General features: G+C 36.2%; 1 protein-coding gene across 1 annotated transcript in view; it reads right to left on the minus strand.

The window, feature by feature from the left end:
* The window catches only part of LOC114467704 (protein diaphanous homolog 1), a 46,683-nt gene that overhangs the window by 14,045 nt on the left and 8,391 nt on the right, over positions 1–24,247 (minus strand). Inside the window, exons 6-12 of the mRNA XM_028454208.1 lie at positions 23,242–23,427; positions 21,737–22,403; positions 20,319–20,481; positions 15,316–15,427; positions 13,066–13,156; positions 6,137–6,223; positions 716–868 (exon numbers count right to left, since the gene is read on the minus strand). Coding sequence (XP_028310009.1) covers positions 716–868; positions 6,137–6,223; positions 13,066–13,156; positions 15,316–15,427; positions 20,319–20,481; positions 21,737–22,403; positions 23,242–23,427 — 1,459 coding nt within the window. The remainder of the gene's footprint in view (positions 1–715; positions 869–6,136; positions 6,224–13,065; positions 13,157–15,315; positions 15,428–20,318; positions 20,482–21,736; positions 22,404–23,241; positions 23,428–24,247) is intronic.

Below are 24,247 nucleotides of genomic sequence, written 5' to 3' on the forward strand. Positions count from 1 at the left end.
ATTGAGTTTATATAATTTACTTTGTAACTGTAATTGCCATGAAAATTCTACAAAAAAATGTCAATGATTAAAATATTAAAACCTATATTTTCATTGATTAGGACAGCTAACAAAATAATAAATAGATAGGAAAGAAATTATTAGTTTTTAGTGTATTTTACAGCTGATTTAGGACCCGTTAGCATTAGAGATGCTAACAGAAAGCTAACACAAGAGGAAGGGTAACTTTTGTTAGCTTATTGATTTCAGACTCAGTAATTGTGATTAATTGTAATTGAGGACATAATTTTAATCACCCTGAGGATAAAAAATAATTGTGATTTAATTGTAATTAGAAAAAATTCAGTCACTTTATTCATAATTGAGTTGTAATTGGACATGTGTAATTGAAAACGTAATTTAACTGAAAAATATAATTGACCCCACTTATATAGTACTTGTATAAATAAATTCATATGTTTGTTCATTTGAAATTGTGGAGAATGTTAAAGACACTTGACAAACAGGTCACATGCTGGGGATAATACAAGCTTTCTAATAAGTGAGGTCTGAGACTTAGACATCTTCAGTAAAGTTTGAAGTCACTAATTCTCCACAGTGAATAAAGGACCTGAGTGAACCTGTGTTCATGCCCTGCTGTGTATGTCAATGAGGATTCTCATTAGCCTGGTGCTTCAACTCCATCAAAGGTCAGGCGGCGGTGGAGGACTCCTACTTTGGTTAAGGACGAGAGGCGGAATCCCTTGGCCTTTCCTTTCCCCGCGTTTTCGTTGAGGTAATTGCCGATGGCGAGGAGGTACTCCAGCACGGACACCAACGACCTGCAGTTGTACAGCTGTGTGCACATTCTGATCTTCTGGTTAATCAGCTGGAAGACAAACACGGAGACGTTGTCACTCTGTAATCCAACCACATCGCAGCTCCTGCTTTCATTTCTCCAAAGAACAAGCCGGCAAAGTTTAAGTGGAAAAGGTCGCGTTTTGGCCTCTGCTTTGTGGATTAGGAAACATATTTAAAATCTAATTATAATAAACGCACTGTAGCATCAAAATATGATGGGGAAATGTGACACTTTTTAGTAAGTTCTGACTACAGTTTTATTACTGCTTGGTATAATTCCTAAAAAATAAATAAAAAATAAAGTTCTGACTAAGTTGTAAAGGGGCGTAAAATGTGCGATAAATTTCCACGACAACTTCAGACTGGGAATTTGGGGAATATTCAAAAGATAAACTTTTTCACAATGTGTTTATTAGTTTTCAATTTTAAAGAACATACAGGTACATTGTTAAACAACAATACAACACTTTCAAATTTCCAAGTTGAAATGTAATGTTTTTTGTTATTATTATAAGGTCATTCAATGATATTTCAACAAATTTCTAGGACATCTTATGCACTGCAGTCTCAAAAAATTCTGAAATTTAGACCACATTCAAATACGGCCCTTTAGAACATCAGTAAAAATGACTGATGCTCTTTTTACAACAGTAAAAATGACAGAGAAAACATGAATTATTGTGCAAATTACCAACTAACCCAGTTGCAGACATCTCAAATTCACCAATATAATGAAACTCTACAATATTTTCAGCGGCTTGCAGTTTTCCTTTGTTTATATCACATGAATGGAGTCATTTTTAATTACAAATTGTGGAAAAAACGTTTCCATTTTTCTTCCAGAATGTTTCCACAAATCTTGCAATTTCTCAAAAACAATTTAATTTACGTAAAATGTTGCGCCCCGTTTGCAACAATAGATGTGACACGAGCAAAAATCCTTGCTGATGTTGGTGTGAGATGTGCTTTCTGTAACCTCTACACCATTAACAGGATGCAGTCACTCTCCAAGGCCTTTTACTCGACAAACCATCAGTCTTATTCTACCCTACACACGTCAATGAGAGAGTCTCAAATGGGGCAAGGTGAAGGCCAACAACTTCACATTTCACTTCCTCACCATGATTTCATACTGTGAAAAATGATCTTTGGTTCCTCACCAGTGACAGGCTTAACAAACATCTGGCTCTTCCTGTTTTTGTCAGATGACAGAAAAGCAGAAGGGCAACGCTTTCAGGATAAATACAGAAAGTAAAAGCAAGACCTTGCAATTCTGTCCTGGAGAGCTCCTGTCCTGCATCTTTGGGATGTCTCTCTTTAGATGTCTCTCTGGATGGATGGATGGATGGATGGATGGATGTCATACAGGGTGGATGGATGATAGATTAATGGATGGATGGATGGATGGATGGATGGATGGATGGATGGATGGATGGATGGACGGACGGATGTTTGTATGGATGGATGGATGGATTGGATTGATGGATGACGCATGGATAGATGGATGGATGATAGATGTTTGGATGGATGAATGGATGGGCAATAGATGAATGAATGGATGGATGGACAGATGTTTTTATGGATGAATGAATCCATGGTTGGATGTATAAATGGATAATGGATATATAGATGGTCAGATGTTTGTATGGATAAATGGATGGATGGATGGTGATAGATTAATGGATAGGTGGATGGGTGGATGTATAAATGGATGGATAGATGATGGATAATGGATGGATAGATGTTAGATGTTTGTATGGATGGATGGATGGGTGGATGGGTGGATGTATAGATGATGGATAATGGATGGATAGATGGTCAGATGTTTGTATGTATGTATGGATGGATGGATGGATGGATGGATGGATGATGAATGAATGTTTGTATGTATGTATAGATGGATGTTATTGAATGTGTTCTCCTCATTACTGCCACTATTTGGTGATTATTGTGGAAACTAAAATGGTTTCATATTAAACGTGTTTGTTTTCTCTTGATGGAAACTCTAAACTGGACGTTTCATTTTCATGTTTTTGAAGTTTTAATACGCTATACAAAAAAGGAGCAACTTTGAATTCAGTACGTTTCATCTTTGATGAATGTAAATAGTGAGAAAAACACCTGAAAACTACTCAACACGACACTTCATACTCAAACACTTCAATCCTTAAAGAGGAGCGAGCAGTGAAAAGGCTTTTCTTATGTTTATGTAACACACTTTGTCTACAAATGCTCTTTTCATTTACGTCTGAAGTCACCACGCCTCTGAACGTTAGCGTTTGAATTAGGGAATGCTTTAGTTTCACAGCAGATGTTTTTACATCAACGAGAAGTAGGGCTGGGCGATATGGACCGAACTTCATATCTCAATATTTTTTCTCAAAATGGTGATATAAATATATATATATATATATATATATATATATATATATATATATATACACGATATTAATATAAAGCAGTGTTTTTCAACCATGTTGCCCAGAATTCAAATGGGATTAAATAAATACACCACACATAATCTCAAACAACTGTATGCTATACTTTCACCTTCTCAAATATAAATACATTTATATGAATACATTTAAATAAAATACAGTATAAAAATATCTATGCTAGCGCATCTCGTCGCTTTGTGCACTAATCCTGGCTACTTGTAACAGAATGTCAAAAACATAAATAAAAACTAATTCCACAGTCAAGCTAACGATGCTAGGCAGAGCTAACATCGTGACGCAGCTGGATGAGGGTCACAGGCTTGGTGTGAAGAAGCACAACAAAAAGGTGGAAGGGAACCGGCACATTTAGTCACCAATAATAGACTGTATTAAATTCTGTGGCTTTGCGCGGCCACAATGAGACGGAATCCTCAGACAACCCCGGTGTGTTTAGGGGCCTAGTGGATCTGGTCGCAGCGCTTGATACGATGTTGGAGGAGCACAGCTACAGTTTTCAAAGGCTCCTCAAAGAACGTGCAGAAGAACTGCTGGACTGCATGTTGTCAGTACTCAAGACTCACATTTTCGAGGAAGGAAAAAGTGTGGATTACCTTTCTATTCAGGCTGATGAGACAACTGACATTTCCACCTGCTGCCAGTTGGTGCTTGTGCTAAGATACATTGACACTTGTCACAACATTTAACAGTGTTGCTTTGAGTTCATCCCTCTTGAGAATGTTGCTGCTGACACGATCGCCACAGAGAGGCTGAGCGTCATCCTCCCTCCTGGACAGGACACTCAGCTGATCGCCCAGGCCTATGATGGGGCTCCAGTAATGAAGAGAGCCACAGGTGGAGTGCAGTGGATGGTAAAGGATGTGTACGCAGGTGCACACAACATTCACTGCTATGCCATCAGCTCAACCTCATCATGCAGCAGGCAACATCACGCATCCCCAGAGTCAGGGTTTTTTTTCAGACCTTGGTGAATTTGCTGCGTTCTCCTCCCGCTCATTCAAACTAGAGGCAGGGGGCTTTGTGAGAATGCTGGAGGAAAAAGATTTCTGATTTCCTGCCACATGTGGACATGCTATTTAACCAGCTGCAGAGGAGGAACATCAACTCTCTCTACATCACAGGGGTCATCCAGATGTTCACCAACAGCATGCAAAAGATCAGGTGAATAATTATTTATCATTATTGGAATAAAAGTCTCCAGTATGTTAGATTTTTGAAGTGAGATTGTGGATGTTAACCTGTGTTTCTGATTAGAGACTTTATTCCTTCTCTGAATGAGGAATACAGAGCATCTGTGCAGCAGCGCTCCACAATCAGAAGGAGGAAATGTGGACAGGGAGAAACAGCAGTTGGCTTCAGAGGTGTGCTGCAAAATTACAGTCCTGTTTACAAGACACCCAGTGGGTGTTTTTATCTCAGCTGCCTTTTAATTTATTGATATGTAAATTTACTACAGTATATGCTATATTTCTCTGTCTGCCGTCTTCAATTCCTGTGTAACAATAAGAGTTACACATTTGTTTTTATGATGCTATATTCTAATAACTGTGCAGCTACTGAGGAAGGCAGACACTGATCTCATCTTGTAAGAGAATAAAGATGACAGTATTTACTGTGTACTTACCTTTTGTATTATTATTTATGCATTATGTCATAGTAGGTATGATATACCATTCTGAGCCACGCCAAAGACCAGTTCTCATTTACTCACCACCTCATCAGTGCCGCTCTGCAACATGAAGACTTGTTTGTGCAACACACTGCACAGTTCCCATATGCAGCGCTGCAAACTACCGTAGAGGCCTACCCCATGTTGAGCAAAGCCAAGCTGAGAACAGAGCTTTCCCTCATTTATGAACACGACGAGTTCGAGGCCTGCAGTGGTGCGCTGACTCCATTCCAGTTTTTCATGGAGAACAACCTTCAGGGCACGTTCACTGAGACTGTAAGTCTTCTTAATATTCTCATCACCACACGCATGACAACAGCAGAATCAGAAAGATGCTTCTCTACTTTAAAGGGAATCAACATTTTGCCTGAATGCTCTGGCCATGCTCTCCATGGTCAGAAACTTTCCTGACTTCAATACAAAGGTTTCGTGCAAAAATGCCTCGAGTTATTAATATTGGCATTAAATAATAATTATATCACAGAGCACTGATAACCTGCCGTTTCTGTTCAGTTGTATCAGGTTACTGGTTACTGAAACTGAGCCCCCCCCCCCCACCACTGATCTGTAATAAAGTATTCTGGTTTGCATTTTCTGAACAGCCGCACAATATGTGTCACTTTTGGCTTTTTCTCCTCTAAAGGACAGCATGTGTGAGTGAGTTCTGTAGTGTGGCTTGTTTAGGGGAAGGTCTGGGTTATAACACATTCAGCAATCCATCTAACTGAGCTTTTCATGCTGTTCTGAGCGCTCTCCTAAAATGAGTATTTAAAAAAAAAAGCTATATAATAAAAATATATTGATAGAGATGATATCGTAATTTTCTGTAACGCCAAAACAGAAATCGCAATATATCTTGTCTCGATATATTTCCCAGGCCATCTGTCATACCAGGCATCGTCCCAGTTGCCTGTCCGGTCCACTACTTTTTTTTTTGACGAGCAAGTGGAGGAAGACATGGTAATAGGTGGCCAAAAATGGTCCAAAAGTGGCAAAAACGGGGCAGGAAAAGAGTGTAAAGTGACTAAAATCCGCCAAAAGCAGCCAAGAGTGGCCAAGAAATGGGCAAATAAAGAGGAACCAAGTGAAAAAGGAGGAAAAAATGTGTGTCCCAGTCCACCCCTGACTAAAGGCCTATGGAGAAGCTGAATTAGTAAGTGAGTGAACTCACCGGCTGCAGGTCATTTATGCTGATGGGAAGCTCTCTGAGAGTCAACAGCAGGTCAAGTTGCGTGCTCAGGTAGGGGATGTTGCACATCTGCAGGAGGGATGATGGAAGGTAAAGTTAATGAGCTGTAGGCATGCATCATCACACAGGATATGAACCACAGAGGGACACGGAAAGCCCACTGACTATATATTATTGATATCATGAGCACAAAAAAAAAAAAAAAAAAAACACTCACTCGTGTGCCATGTTTACTAGTGAGGGTGTAACGATTCATCCATAACTCATATTTGATGGAAAGATGTTCAAGATACACTAACTCTAAAACTGAAAGTTTGACCTGATGGTGGCGCTGCTGTAAAGGTCAAATCATCACCACAACCAATAGTGTTCATACTCTTGTAGTCATTAATGTTGTCAGAAGATTTGAGAAGATTTGGAACCATGGGGTCAGATTGACCCCATGGGTAAAATGTGTTTGTAATATTTGAAGATAATAGGAGGGTTAAGTTTAAAAAAATTAAAAAATAAAAAACCCACAAAAACAATTCAACAACAAGAGAAAAATGTCAAATAACTTTTGGCACCAATTGTCCGCCTTGTAGATTCACACACAAAAGCAAGTAAATGATCTAAGAATTGTCCTCTTTTGTATGTGTAAAATATGATTGTGTTTGTTTGATAGGTACATTTCTTATTTGCAAAACAAAATTCTTTTTTTAGTGAATGATGTTTTGTTTGTGAAGTTGATTTGTGAATCGTAGGTCGTGAGTAAAGCAAGTTTAGTGTGTTGCACGATATTAACTCCATTTCAAATCTTTAACTTCTTCTTTTCTTCATATCATCACCACAAACAATAGCGTTCATTCTCTAGTGATCGTTAATGTCGTCAGCAAATTTGAGATTTGAATGAAAACTATTCAAGTTAAATTAATTCTAATGTAAAAGTGTGTCCTGATGGTGGCGCTAGAGAACAGGTCAAGGTTTTATTATCAATGACTTATTTATGTGTTCAACAAATAAACAAAGGGCCTGTCACAAAAACGTGGCCAAGAACAAATATCCCTGGGGTCAGGTGACCCTAGGGTAAAATGTGTTAGTAATATTTGAGGGTAATAGGAGGGTTAATGTGTTTTTATTAGAACAAAACTGTCTTTGTGTAAAGCCTGGTTCACATGTCAGGTTTTAGTGCTTCTGACTGTGAGAATTCAGCCTAAATCTGCTGCTACTCTGCCTGAACCGTCTCATTATGCTGGCGCTAAGAGTATTTGGGTATTTTGGGTAATTTTATCGGTATCCAGGAGACATTTTCCTGTGGCTAAATACAGACGCATAGAGCTGCTGCTGCTGCTCTGTTTTATCTGCTGACTGTAAGAAAGGCTTTAGTTATCCTCTGAACAGCTCCAGATAATCACTTCCCTCTCAGGAAGCTGGTGGACATAAAACACACCAACATCTATATCTGCTTTTTAATAAATACACCACTATATTAGTGTGAGAATGTCAGCATTGTTTTTCTGTACTTCCAATTTTACTCAGGCTTTTGAATGGATCCCATTCCCACCGGTAAAAAAGAAAGAAAAAACAAACAAAAACTAGGAAAAGCAAAATAATAGTAATTACTAAAAAAAAAAATGAAAATAATGAGATGCTAAGTCTTAATTATGAGATACAAAGTCAATATTATAAGATGCTAAGTCTTAACTATGAGGTGCCAAGTCATTATTATGAGATGTTGAGTCATAATTATGACACTCTCATAATAATGAGATACTAAATCACATGACATCATCATTATGAGACTGTATCTCATAATTATAATTATTTTTTCCATTTCTATTATTATTTTACTTTTCCTAGTTTTTTCATAATTATGAGTCACTCATAATAATGAGATACTAAATTATAATTATGAGATAATGTCTCATATTATGATCATTTTTTTAATTTTTTTTTTATCATTTTACTTTTACTTGGTTTTTTCATAATTATGAGGTGGTAAGTCACAATTATGAGACACTCATAATAATGAGATACTAAATTATAATTATGAGATAATGTCTCATATTATGATCATTTCTATTATTATTTTACCTGTCCTAGTTCTTCATAATTATGAGAAGTTGCCATTAATATGAGTTGCTAATTCATAATTATGATATGCTGAGACTTAGTATCTCATAATTATGACTTTGTATCTGAGATACTAAGTCTAAAAGCATCCATGTCATAATTATGAGCTACTATCTCATAATTATGACTTATATATATATAATTAATTTTATTCTTTTACTTTTCCTAGTTTTTTTTCCAGCAGGAATGGGCTTCCATACTCTTCCCATTGTGGCAGCAGGAGAAAAAAAACCTCCATCTTCTTAAAATCGGTGTTGTTCTCATGGTGGGAACACTTTATGTTTTCTTAGAAACGCTTTGTGGTTTCTAGTAGAAAACTAAACCCTGAGCAGAACTGATCGAGCATGTGCTGCAATTTTTTTTTATAACGTCTAAATGTAGAAAACATAAGAATGTTCTTCTAAAAATACGTTTTCAGTGAGATTTAGTTTGAACAATCAGTACGATTGTTAGGCTTTCATTAGAAACGTGTTGAAGAAGGTGAGGAGAGGAGCTCAGCAGGTGATGGTGACGTTTTGAGGGAGAAAAAAGTCATAAAGTGATCAATTACCATGGCAACCATCAGATGCCTTTAATGTCATCAAAGCAGTTGGAGTTCGTGGATGGAGCACTTCCTTCCTTGGGTAACGCCTGCGTCACAGTCATGTCAAACTCCACCAGCGCACGTTTAAATTAATTAATCTGCAGCTTCTAAATTATATGTGTCAAACTCAAGGCCCGGGGGCCAAATCCAGCCCTATAGAGCCTCAAATTCGGCCCGCTCGAGAAAGTCAAAATGACAGAAAAAACATTTTGTAAATGACCAACTAATTCAGTTGTCGATATCTCAGTCCCTTCAAATACAAAAATTCAATTAAAATTCACAATATTTGCAGAGCTCAGTTCTCCACTTCTTATATCCAGAGCTTAATTTGTGAATCATTAGGTCCTGGAACACCAGCCGTGTGTTTTTCCAGCAGTAAGAAAGAGAAAAAAAAGTCATGGAATAAAACAATTTTTAAAGCGCCTTTTGCTAACTAAATGTGTCGATAATATCACGTGAACACAAACAACCATTTACAAATTAAAATATTTACAAACTTAAATTCCCATAAGGTCATAACTTCTCTAATGAATCAGCAGCACAGCAGAAAATTAAAATATAATGAGCGCTTATCTTTTATTTGTCTAAAAAGCCAACAAAAAACAGCTATGGAGAACTTTGTGTCCTCGCTACTTTTTTACATATTTCAGTAATTTCACAGCCGAGGCCCGACTTGTCTTTCATAAACCTAGAGCAGCAGCTCATCTTAGCTTTGAACTCAAATAGTTCTCCTCCCGTGTCCAATCTGTTGGAGGTAGATGCTCCAGCATTAGCGTCGTCGCTACAGGTGCTACTCGCTACGCTAACTGCTGCTGCTGCTCTGCGATTTCCACAAAAACAAACCTTTACCTCAGGCTTAGCTTCACTTATTAGCTTAAAAAGACTCTTTAAATCCTACATGACAAGACACAATTTTTGTGGAAAATTTAAATTTAGATACTGTATACCATGGGCGTGGCCTGACTTTGCCCTTTTACATCCAGTTTTGTGTGTACAACGACATTTCCAGTGATTTTAACTCAATAACAGATGCAGCTGTCCAATTATAATACATCAAAACTTCATAATAAAAATAAATAAAAAAATAAGATGCTAGATGATGGCAGACATTTTTGACCTCAAATTGTTGAAAGAACTCAAACGTTTTTCCAAAATCTGGCAAATTTTCCTCAAATGATGCCACGGAATTTGACCAAATTTCCAAAATCAGGTAAATTTAAGTGAAGATCCTCCTGCAGGGACTGATATACTCACATACTTGATCATTTATATGTAGAAGTGCAAACCAGTGTATAATCATTTTTAATTTGATTTTACTGTTTTTCCAACCTAAAATCTGTGGCCCACTTAAGGTCAAACTGGTCCGTATTTGGCCCCTGAACTAAAATGTGTTTAAATCATAGGGTTTCTCTTTAAAAGCTGCCGTGCCCACACAGCTGAATACATTTGTCTGAGCGCAGCTAAAACCTGGGATGATTCATTAAAGGACGTGTTCGCCTTTTGTTTCCTTGAATATTTAATGGATTTTAGAAATAGAAAGTGTGGGGCACAAAACAAATAAATATAAAATGATAGACTATTTAATGTAGAAGAAGAGAAAGAAAAAAGCAATTGGCGTTTATCTCGGGAGGTCTTTTATTTTGGTTCCTCTAAAGTGTAACACACACACACACACACACACACACACAGACAGCTTAATATTGTGTTTTGTAGACAGCAGTCACTATCTAAAGCTGCATTTCATGATTTATATTTCATATATCTACATTACGCATCCCATAAAATGTGGGTTGTTGAATTTTTGAGATGACGGAGTAAACTGAAGGGTTTATTCAGCCGCGACCTTGGACAGAAAGCGACGGCTTCCAAAAGACGGTTTGCTGGAAGGCGATAGGGAGATGAGGCTTTTATTTATTATTATTATTATGATTATTATTATCCACCGTCACCACCGTGTGAAAAAGGACCAAAGCAACGACCTGGACCATGTGATCAGTGTTGAAATCCAAAAATATCTGTAGGTATAAAATGCAATGATCAGGAAACAGATCCAAACACTGAAACGCTTTTTACACAATCGTGTTTGAACATTTTATTTTTCTAATCTTTTGGAATCCAAAAGTATGGAAGCCCATTTGCACCACTGAAAAAATTTAAAAAATCACTATGGCAAGTCATAATTATAAGTTGTAGGAGATAAAAGTCATAATTATGAAAAATAAAAAGTCATAATTATGAGAAAGAATGTCATAGTTATGAGTTAGTAAAGTCAGAACTATGAGATAGAAAGTCATAATTATGAGTTAGTAGTCATAATTATGAGAAAGAATGTCATAGTTATGAGTTAGTAAAGTCAAAATTAGGAAAAAGAAAGTCATAATTATGAGTTAGTAAATTCAAAACTATGAGAAAGATTGTCATTAGGAAAAAAGAAAGTCATAATTATGAGATAGAAAGTCAGAATTATGAGATAGAAAGTCAGAATTATGAGACAAAAAATCATAATTACGAGATAGAAAGTCACAATTATGAGATACAAAGTTATAATTATGAGATAGAAAGTCATAATTATGAGAAAGAAAGTCACAATTATGAGATAGAAAGTCAGAATTATAAGTTAGTAAAGTCAGAATTATGAGACAAAAAATCATAATTATGTGATAGAAACTCACAATTATGAGATACAAAGTCATAATTAGGAGATAGAAAGTCATATTTATGAGAAAGAAAGTCATAATTATGAGTTAGTAAAGTCATAATTATGAGATAGAAAGTCAAAATTATGAGTTAGAAAGTCACAATTATGAGATAGAAAGTAATAATTATGAGTTATAAAGTCATAATTATGAGATAGAAAGTCTCAATTATAAGTTAGTAAGTCATAATTATGAGAAAATTATTTTTAATGTAAATCTGTACATAAATGTGACAGAATAATTTGTCATAAATACTTTATTTATGTAATTCTATTTTCTACACTATATTTACCATGTGTTGAATTCTAAGAACTGATTAAACAGCCAAAATGTGTTTTGAATGAATTATTATTATTCAAAGTTTCATTAAAAATGGAAACAGTTAGAGTTGGTAGATTGCTGCAAAAGTTCAGTTTGTACCTCATAATTATGACTTTCTTTCTCATACTTATTTTTTTTAGTGGCTGAAATGGGCTTCCATACAAAAGCCTCCCTAATTGTCAAGCTGTGACCCAAACAAAGAAAAATTCTCAAATTTATATTGTGAAAAGATGGAGCAGTTTTCAAAAAGAGAAAAAAAACATAACAAAAAAAGGCAATGGAAAAATGGAGAAAAGTACTGATTATACTATTGTGAAATGTCATACACCAATATTTAACTGTGTGTTGACAGTACGGCAAATGCATGAATCTCCTTCAAAATAAAAGCACAAAAGCATGTGGAACGACAACCAACTTTTGGGTCAGCGACCCACCAGTTGGGAACTTGTGGATTATAGATAACTAATAATAACAATAATCCTAGTAATCAAGTAAAATGACTGACTTTGGGTCAATTCTTGCACTTTTACTCAATTCTTCTTGTGAGTAAAAACTAAAGCTTTAAAAATTATTTTGGTACAATAAAATAATAGTAAAGTGAAGAAAAAAAATAACAGTAAATTAAAGAAAATACTAATTCAAGAGAGAAATATTGTTTTTAATATAGTCACCAATATATCGTAAATCACTTTTGGTTTCCCACCCACAGATATAAAGTTTTCATTATATTTCTGTATTTTTTAAAATGTTTTTATGTCCTTTCAATAATAAAACACCATTTTTTATTTCAATGAGAAAAACACTAAATATGCATTTTTTAACAAAAAATAATGTGCAAAGTAGAATATTTGACATTAAGTAATAACAGTCTTTTTTTCTTTGAGTTTATACCAAAACAGTACCCTTCATAAAAGTGTCTTCAAAATGTCATATATAAATATTTTTCCTACTTTTTCACATCAGATCTTTTCAAAAACTTCAGACCTAACCATAAATATAAAGTTTTTTAATATCGGCACTTGCCATTGTTGTTTCCCACCCCTAGTTTTAATAAATATACATAGGTAAACCACAGGAATCCATGACTATGACGAGATAAACAGAGTGTGAACTATTGCAGAGGTGGAAATCACACTAAAGTGTGGACTATGAGGTGTTTGTTTTCATTATTTATTACTGTAAAGAGAATAAAACTGTACCGCCATCATGTACTGGTCCACGATGTGCAGCTCTGCTGCTGGTCCTTTGTGAGATTTGTACATTTCCACATCCTCCAGGGTGGGAACGTACCTTAAAGGGAACAAACACAACAGTTTGGAGGTTAAATAAGAGTTTTCTAGGGTTTCTTTTTACTTTTCCAACATTGTCAATAAGAGCAGAGGTTCTTCAATTGTGGGTGGAGGCCTAAAACTGGACCGCAGACTGATGATCTTGTGCTTGAGGACTTAATTTAATTTGAATCCTTACTCTATAAAACGGTTCGTATAACTGCATTTTGAGTAAATTAGTTTAATACTAAATCATAATTAGTGCAGATCTAATAAAGATGAAATAATGGCTGCTGTGAGGACAAAAACAGGCTATAAACCAAACCCATGCAGACAGGTCATCTTTTATTTTGTTTTTTTATTATTGTCATCATCATCGTTATTTTTGCACTGTGAGCACAATTTCTTTTTCACACACTCAGCAAAACAATGCAAAGTATTATTATCACTTATTTAAAATCCAACCAACAGAACAGGAGAAAACATCTGCAAACAATGGAAAAAGCGACAGAATTATGTCTGGTTGGTATTAAAATGACCTGAGTCACTAAAGGCAGATTTGACCCTGATTTAAGACACGCCCCCAGTGAAGCTCCTCCTTTAAACCCCAGTTAATAATCCGTTTATACGTCAGCATCACAACATGATCCAGCATCGAATCATGAGCTCTTCCTGCTTTTCTGCTCCAAACAACAACAAAAAGATAGTTAACTTTATGATAATGGTGTATTTATATTATGAGTTCAAATCCAATCTTTCTTAAAATTAAGAATTTTTCTAATGGAATTACTGATATCAGACAATTATTATTAATATTATATTTGTATCATTATTATTTTTATCTTCATTTTGCTATTATTATTATTATTACTACTATTTTATCCAATCGTTCTTAAAACAATTTTGTCTTTTTAATTTTTCTTTAGATGGAAATACTGATGTCATACAATTAGTATTGTTATTTTCTACCTATATTTTTATCATTATCATTATTGTTATCATTGTCATTTTATTTGTATCTTTATTTTTATTATCATTATTGTTACTATTTTATTTTTATCTTCATTTTTAATATTATTTTTTATTGATTTATCTTTATTTTTTATAATTTATCATTATTGATATTGTTAATATTTTTTATCTTTATTATTATTATAATTGAGGATCATTATTATCTGCATTATTTGTACCTAAAACAATCTAATCTTTGATGCTTTCAAACCACTGGTTGTATAGCATAACATCTCGTCCCTGCATGTGTCACTAATAACAAATATCATTTATTAATAGTGTCTGATTTGCAACTCTGTCTCCTGTTTTGTAGAAAAGGCATCACTTCCTACCAGTTCATGTGAAAACAAGAGTGAGTTTGTACCAACAGGTGAGTTGAGAACATGCACGTGTCCATTAGGGACAGTTTCTCTGTTTTTCACCCTGTTCTGACCTCTAAAGGATGGCCACATGCTCTCCATCATCTCCTGTGAGGCGGTGCTAGCGGACGCTGATGTGAACAGTCCATTTACTCCAGTTTGAACCACCGTGCACTACCCTAAGTTGGACTCCCGCGTCCACCTCGTGTCGCTCTCGTGCCTCCACGACCTCACGTTTGTGCAGCTCTGGCCGTGGCCATGATGTGATGTGATGCCACTGAGGCTCTGCTGCTGCTCATTAATAATGCAGCGTCTGTTTGGAGTGCTTCTTTTCAACACTACAAATCCTCAGGCCTATGCCACAGCATATTAAAATATATATTACCTTTTCATGGAATAAATAAAAATCCTCCTCACAGTACATTAGATCACTCCTGCCTCACGGGGAGTGGGTTAGGGTCTGCATTCAGAGACATTGAGTAAACTGTAGGTAGGAATCAGAAGGCATTTCACCCTCCTTCATTCTTTTATATTCCTGAGGGTACGTCAATAGTTTCTATCTCCACAAATAACCCAAGATAAAAGTTTTATTAGTCTGACATATTCCAGGCTCTTTAGTATTCCAGATCTGTGAAGGCTTTACCGTGCACACTACTAACTGATCCCTGTTCAAACCATGAGCACACACACACACACGCACGCACACACACGCACGCACACACACACACACACACTACTACCCGCTGGCAGGGTCGCTCAGTACCTGCTGCCACCAGGTGAGCAGCAGAGAATATAAATGAGCAGCATATACCTCCTCAGAGAGGTGATGTGCCCGTCCGACAGGCCTCCATCCTCCTCCTTAATCACATACAGTTTGTCCTTCAGCTCCTCTGGCTGAACAGAGAAACTCTTGAGGAAAATATCTGGAAGAAAAAACACATCAGGAGAAAAGTTACAACACCCAACAATGACACGGTAAGAAAGAAAAATGGTTATTTCAAAGTCAGTGTAAAGCAGAAATACATGTGTGATATGAGTTTATCAGAACACAGAAACATTGACCTCTGAGACACATTTGAAAGATTAAAAAATAATAATATATATATACGTATATGAAAAGTAGAGTACAAGACAGCGTTTTTTTATTTTGTTTTTTTTAAAGACCAACACAATGACTCCAAAGACAAAAAAATACAGAAAAAGACTATTAAAAAATGCTCAAATCCACAACAAAATGTAAAGACAAATACACAAAAAAGAAACAAAAACACACATAATGACTCAAAAAAACACACAAAACGACAAAGACACCAACACAACAACAAATATACAAAATGACTCCAAAGACAGCTAAATACAAAAAAAAAAGAAATACAGAAAGACACAAAAAAATGCTCAAATTCACAACAAAATTTAAACACAAATACACAAAAAAGTAACAAACTGAAAAAACACACAAAATGGCAAAGACACCAACACAACAAAATACTTACAAAATGAGAAAAAAAAACCGTAACGTTCCCACACTTGAAAACCATCGGCCTGACATTTGAAAAATCCTCAAAATATTAACTTGTCAGAAAAAAATTATTTACATTGATTTATTGTGACCAAGCTAAGCACTACAGTGAATTTATAGTACATTACATTTATAATAACGGTAGGGGAATAAAATATTATTAAATATGATTATTCACCTGTTTATGCATAGAATTTTATTACATAGTAGTTTCTGTGACAAACACAAAAATAAAAAATGTTGCCACTAATCCAGAGTCCTGAGTGAGTGTCACCTTACAGTAAGGTATCAATGCTCCGCCTCCTTTCCTTTTTTAAAATCAGTCCACGACAATTTTGTTTTCAAAATCCTCAAAAACGCAGTTTTTTTTGCCAAAAATCGACCGACTGGAATTTTTTATTCATTACCCTGAATTCCCCCATTAGTACCAATCCTTTGGTGTGAGAATGGTTGGTGGGTATTGCATTAAAAGACTTACACCACTCTACACAGACAGACAGATAGACAGACGGACGGACAGACAGACTGATGATAATACCCTTCGGCCGAGGGTAATGACAGAAAAATACAGAAAAATCTACAACACAATTTAAAGACAAATACACAAAATGACAACAAGAACACACAAAATGGTAACAAAAACACGTAATGACTCGAAAAACACAAAACGACGACAAAGACGCCAACACAACAACATACTGTATATACAAAATGATTCCAAAGACGAAGGAAATTACATAAAAACACACAAAAATACAGAAAATAACTCCAAAAATGCTTTAAAGACAAATACACACAATGACAACAATAACACACAAAATAGTCACAAAAAACACACATGATGACTCGAAAAACAAAAACGTTACAACAAAAGATCACAAAACGACAGAAAAATACACAAAAGTACCAGTATTCCAATTGCACAAAAATGAAAAAGACAGAGCCATTTGTTCTTTCCTGTATTATTACTCATTGGTCATTATTCTAAATACTAACATGAGTGCTGATAATGTGGCCCTCGAGTCAGACAATCACATTTTTGTGGCCCCGGCTGTGATAAAAGTGGCCCACTTCTGTCCTAAACCAATCAGAATGCAGATCAGGGAGCTGGAGCTGGAGCTGTGAGAAGTTTTTCCTCGCGTTTCTGTGAATACGGCGTTAATTATCAGCTCTGGCTTTGTTTATTATTTTGATATAATGATATTATCTGATTGACGTGACGTCTGCTAACCTGTTTCTATATTTATATTAAATGTAGAAAGAAACGGGAGCGTTTGTATGAGCTCTGGCTCATGAAGTTAAGGGTTTGAATAAATGGTGAAGCAAAAGAATGAGGTATGAGCTGAATAATCGGCTCTCATTTAGGCCGGCTTTGTGGTGATAAACATGCAAACAAAAGCACCAGGGACGGCGGCAGAGAGGATCAGCGTCTGTGTGGGAATGAGAAAGAAATCTATCATCAACAAATGATTGTGTCTCCCTTCTTTGAATCCCTGGATTAAAAATAAATATGAAGATCAACTGTCATCTGTTTCCAAAAAATAAATGTATTCCATCATCAATAAAGCTCTTATAAATATAGCTCTGTTCTTTAATAAAGTTGCACACTGAGAATGTTCATCAATCCCAGTATGATAGAGACAGACCATCAGAGACACACTTATAATAGGAAAATGTTGATGATTAGGTACAGTCACACACACAAAACACACAAAATTACCTTATGGAAGATACAAAATTATGTAAAAATACACAGTCCAACATAAATACACAAACGTGGATCAAAAAACAAAAATTGACAACAAAAACAAAATGACAAAAAATGAAAAATGAGAGAAAATGAAATTTACAAAACTACAACAAATAGACGCAAAAATGACTCCAAAATATAAAACAAATTACATAAAATACACACAAAATAAATCCGTGTACCATTCGTTCTTTGGTTACTTCATTTTAAAACCAAAACAGAAATACAGAAAAACCAGAAAAGCAGCATTTCTCTGTAAACTTGTTCTGTTTGTGAGATATTTGAATATTTACGTTAAAATTAAAGCGAGAACTGAAGTCCCTCCACAGGTCCTGGACCAGGTCTCCTCACACAATATGACTGTTTAGGTTTTATTTCAGCAGTTTTCTGGTCCTGCTCATGTTTTCATTCAGTCTCTGGATGTTTTAACTCGTAAAAAGCTGCTCACGTTTATGCTTTGTGGTGTTACGATCCAAATAGTATCTAAATAAACTGGTGACTATCGACTGTGAGGCTGGTGTGAGGAACAATAGATGTTAGAACTTCTACCATTTGACACTTTTGCAAAAGCAATTACAGCTTTTTTGAGGGCAGTAAAAATGTTTATTTTGCACGTTTTATAAATACCGCTAACAGCAGCCGTCAACAAACAAGGAAGTTGATCACAAGAAACGAGGCGCACCAGTAGATTCATTACACCACCTCACATACACGTGGGGGGTGAAAGTAACTAGTAACTTTATCTTTGAGTACTAATTAACTGAGCTACTTTTTACTTGTACTTGAGTATTTTATGTATGACTTACTTTACTTGAGTACAATTTCAATCAAGTAACAGTACTTCTACTTGAGTAGATATATCAGTACTCTTTACACATCTGCCCCTTTGTCTGATTGCAGCATTTTGCTCAGAATACATTGAAAAAAAAAAAAAAACAACTATAGAGAATAATGACAGAATGAATGAGTGATAAACACACATTTTAAATGATCTAATTTTGTAAATAAAGGGAATAAAACAATATTTAGTGCCTCCTGAATAGATTTATTTCTGTAGTTTTTATCATTTCTGCTCAACTCCCGCCTGATGTGGGACCAAGACCGACTCTTGTATTTTTAGTTCATGTTCTAATCAAGAAAATGTACATCATCAATGTTATGATTACAATTTCAAAATGAAAATAAACATTAAAAACCCATATTTTTAATGCTTTATTTTGTTAATGTTCCATTCTCTCTCTCTCTCTCAGCTTCATATTATCGTATATTTCCTGATGCATCTTTTAAATCATCTCTTCATTGGACCACATGTTCAAATCTCAGCTGCTGCTCCTGACTTTGCTCAAAGGTCCCACGTCAGCCACGAGGCTCTTAACTTTGTCAGAGCAGTGACTCACTGACGCTGTGTGGCTCATTTTCCTGATCCATATTTCATGGGCATGTGAACTCTGATTATGTGTGCGATGGCACTGATTTCATTGAACATCCCATCTCCTCCACATCTGGATTGCCTCACAGTGATGTGATGTTTGGAGAAGAAGAGTCTGAAATGTTTCCCCAGGCATACGCCTCTTGAAATATACAAAGCACATACACTCAGCTAATCAAAAGGGAAAGCCATAAGATGAGGACAAGCCAAACATGTTCCTGTCCACAGTCCCTCAGCAGTGTTAGAGAACAGATAAACTGATGACATACTGCCCCCTGCAGGCACACCTGAGGAACACATCCAGCTGTGTTACTGTCCATCTCACTAGTATCAAAATAAGGAGACATAAGTCAATATAGGGAGAAGAAGAAGAAGGAGGAGCAAGAAGAAGATTTTCGAATATTCCCATCTAATCCATATCAACAAGCTACTAAGGTCAACCTTTTTTATTTTGAAAAGCAGGAATAATGTGATAGAATTATTTATATACACCATCTCGAAACATGAGATAACATATACAATAATTATAAAAATTGATAATGTTGCATCGACGCATTGTTTAATGTTGTTAAATTCATGATAAAATATTTTCTGCTTCATTTTTGCTGCAGTACCATACATGAACTGCTGGGTGCAGTGTCGCTTCACCATTTACATTGTGAAGAAGAATTGCACAACAGAAGAAGAACCAACCTAAAGTCTCCAGTTTGGGACCATTTCACTGAAAATGTCTGTTTTATTTTTAAAAGAATAACAAATTAAATCATATATATTTCGTACAATCACTGTGTTTTATGGCAAGAGAAATATTTGTATATTACTTATGTACATTATATTAAGAACTGTATTTTCTCATACAAAATTGGGAAAACTGTAATAAAAACTTTTCACCACAAACTCTGCGTATGCATATTTGGTATGTATTTGTACAGAATTTATCCCTTATAAATGATATTTCGTCAATTTAATCTCTTGCCCTCATGTTAAAGAGAACATCTGCTGTACCCAGGATCCTATAACCACGCACGCACGCACGCACGCACGCACGCACACACACACACACACACACAGACACAGACACACAGACACACAGACACACAGAGCCTGGATACTCACTGAAGGTGTGTGCGATCTTCTCGTTCAGCATAATGTGCTGAGTGTTACTCGGCTCTGACGTCACGAAGCTCTCCATAGTTTTGACGGCAAACTGCTCAAATAAGCGTTGCGTGTCGATTACAATCATGCTGTTGTTCTCTCGTTTCCAGAATGATTTTGCAATCTACGAAGAAGACGGTCAATAACGCAGCACAGAGACAAATGAACGTTACAAGATATTCAATGGAAATCAATCAAGATTTTAAGCAAAACAGCTGACGGGACAAATGAGGACCGTTTCCAAAACAAATGTGAAGAAAGAGATGAAAAAGAAGTGGAAGAAGAATAACTGAAGCAAAGAAGATGAAGTCCACAACAGAGACAAATTCATGTTTCTTGGAAAATCAATGATGACATTACAAAGGAAGCCAAGACTTAAAGAAAAAAGCTGACGTGACAAATGAAGAATAATTTCCAACAGAAAAAGAAACTTAAAAAGAAACTCCAGTTAAACGACTGTTCTGCTTTTGCCTTTCATTATGACTGATTTCCTCTTTTATCTTATCTGAGAGAAATGAGGATTCATTGGTTTCTAAAGCAGTGGTTCTCAACCTTTTCAGCCGTGACCCCCAAAATGATTGTTCAAGAGACCGGGGACCCCCACTCTACCTGAAGGTGGTTGAACACAGACATGAACATTGAAGAACAGTCATGTGGTGGACAAATATGGTGGAAAAGGTGGTGAAATGGGATTTTAAAAACCACAGAAATTTGTTAAAAATTTGCAAATTAGAGTGGCCAAAAACAGACAGAAAAAGTGGTAAAAAGGGTTTAAAGTGTCAATATTGGAACAATTAGTTTAAACTGGGAAATAATTAGCATGACAAATCATAAACGCGGTTAAAGTGGTAAATTAAAAAAAAGCATGAAATATGGTGAAAAGAGGTTAAAAGTGGCAATAATGGGTCAACATATGTGACATCAGGTATAAAAAGTGGTGGAAAAGGTTTAAAAGTGCTAAAAAAAATTTGAAAGTGGAAAAAATGTGCAGCAAAGGTATTGAAATTTAATAAAAAAAAAGTGACAGAAATAGGAGTAATGTGGCAAAAATTCATTAAAGGAGCAAAAACATGGCAAGAAAATGTGATGAAAATAGGTTAAAATATTGCAAGTTTGGTGTAGTTTCAAAAAAATGGTAAAAATAATTCAAAGTGTCAATACTGGCTTAAAAATGGCAACAAAAGAAGTAGGAACAATTAGTGTCAACTGGCAAATAATGGGCATGACAAATCACTAATGTTCCATCACTTCATCTTGCCATATTTTTGCTCCAGAAAAAGAGTTAAAAAAAAGCAAAAATTGGCTTAAATTGTTCAGAAAAGGTATCTGGCGACCCCCTCCCAGTGTCTTGTAACCCCAAGGTTGAGATGGAGCGTTACCTTGTCTGAGCCAACCAGATCCCAGTGGAAGGCCTTGGTACGCTGCTTTTTCAGAATGACCTTTGGTTTGGAGGGTAATGGTGGAGGAACTGGGATGTTGGGGAGCGTTGATGAGGGTGGGGGGGGGAGTGAGGGAGGAGGGCCTAGTGAGGGTGGGGGGCCTCGTGAGGGAGGAGAGGCTGGTGAAGGAGGAAGGGCTGGTGATCGTGGAGGGCCTGGTAAGGGTGGAAGGGATGCGGATGATTTCAGGGCATCATCAGTGGGAGATGTTGGGGGTAACACAGGTAGCAGAACACTCCCATCATCACCCTGAGAACGAGACTTCAGACGTGGTTTAGCAACAGGAGGATCCACCAGGGACTGCGTTGGACTTTTGTCTTCTGAAAAATGATTCTCCTTGGCGGGAGCCAGAGCCGGGTCTGGAGGATGAGTGATGATGTTTGTGTTGCAGGATTTATCACCAGACTTCTGATCTGCTGAGCTTCTCTCCTCTGTCTCTTCATCTATGTTGATCTCCCATAAGGATTGTGGTTCAAAGAACAAGTGCTCGCTCATGGACTTTCTCTTCCAGTCTTTGCACAGTGCGTGGATGGATCGGACCCAAGCATCACGCTCCTTCTGCACGTTGCCCTGGGCTGCTGATTGGTCAGATCTAGGCACCTTAAACCTGTAACACATCAAAGTTGTAATAAAAACAGTTTGTTCCATAGATTTAGACAGAAAATGGCCCATTATGTTCTAGGGGTTCTCAACCTTGGGGTCGCCAGATGCCTTCAATAAACTAAGAATATTTGAACAATTTGAGCCCATTTTTGCTTATTTTTAACCATTTTCAGCAACTAGACCTTGTCATATTTTAACCACTATTTTCATCACTTTTTCTTCTTTCATATTTTTGGCATTTTTGCTACATTACTTCCCATTCCTGCCACATTTCAATGCCTTTACTGCACATTTTTCCCACTTTCAAGACATTTTCAGCACTTATAAACCTTTTCCACCACTAGTCCCGATTTGTCATGCCCATTAGGGTTTTGTTCATGACCATACTTAACTTTATATCTTTCAAGATTGTCATATCTGTGAAAGTTCTGCATTCTTTGGTTGAGCAATAAAAATAGTGCAAAAGTATGCCAACCTTTACATTGGCTCCATTAATGGTGCAGATGTTCAAATGTCAATAGAAACAAGGAAAAATGCGATCTGGCAAAATGTGGAAAACTTTTACTTGTACTGTCATATCTTTAAAATGACTATATACATGTGATTATCACAGATTCATAGAACAATGGACCATCATTTTACTGACTTTATGGATGGACCCCAAAAATCTCTCCCCTTTATTCCCCCTTATAGATGGTCCTGTCTCCACATGACTGTTCTTCAATGTTCATGTCTGTGTTCAACCACCTTCTGCTACAGTGGGGAACCTTTTATTTTGGGGGTTGTGGGAGGCTGAAAACCCCTGAGAACCCCTGGCTCATGTGACAAAGCTGTCCACTCACTGGTATTGGTTTTTGTGTGTGATGAGAGTGAAAGAGTCCAGGCTGTTGTGTTTCTGCACTGTGGTGTCACCGTGTGACAGGTGGATGACGATAGGCGCCAACGCCTCCGCCGCGGCTAACTTAGTGTCTGAAGGAGGCCGCCATCTTTGTAGAGTCAGCTGACCGGGGTGAAGCATGGCCTCGTACCTGCAACACAATCACATGGTGTGACATAAAACACCAGGATTCCTGCTTTCAACCAGGGTTGGGGTCAATTACAGTTATCCATGTTCAATTACAACTCAATTACAATTACAGTGGCAAATCTTTTTATTATTTTTGTCCTGAAAGTCAATTACTATTACGTTTTTCAATGACTAAAGTTCAATTAAAATGAATCACAATTACTGAGCCTTTAATAAATAACCCCATAAAACATATCCTTCCTCTTTGGTTAGCTTCCTGTTAGCATCTCTTATGATAACAGGTCCTAAATCAGCTGTAAAATACACTAAAAACAAATATCTATCATCTAGTTACCTTGTTAATAAATATTTTCATTGATTAGGAATCCTAAGATTTAAAAAATTTACTAAAACCATGATAAAGCTCTTAATTTTAATTATTAATCTCCCAGAAAACCTTAAAAGGGGGAAACTTTTTAACTCCTTTGTATCTTTTTTTGGCCATTTTGCAACTTCCTTTGTCCAATTTTTCGTCTCTTTTCCAAGAAATTTGACACTTTTTTGTTTTTTTCATATTTTAGCCTCCTTTAGCCAATAAATATTAAATGTTTCCTAATTTTTGTCTATTGTTGTAAGTACTTTTTGACATTTTTATCCAATTTTTGTTAATTCTTTAACCATTTTTTGCCACTTTACAACCAAATAAGCTACCTTTTGCCCTTTAAATAATACTTTTCCTTTTTTTCCTACTTTTGCCTTTTTTTGTTCCACATTTCTCATTTAAGCTACCTTTTGCCATTACATACCATGTGTTTCCTCTTTTTTTGTCATTTTAGTTGCCC

Source organism: Gouania willdenowi, chromosome 7 (assembly GCF_900634775.1).
Source record: "Gouania willdenowi chromosome 7, fGouWil2.1, whole genome shotgun sequence".
Classification (NCBI taxonomy): domain Eukaryota; kingdom Metazoa; phylum Chordata; class Actinopteri; order Blenniiformes; family Gobiesocidae; genus Gouania; species Gouania willdenowi.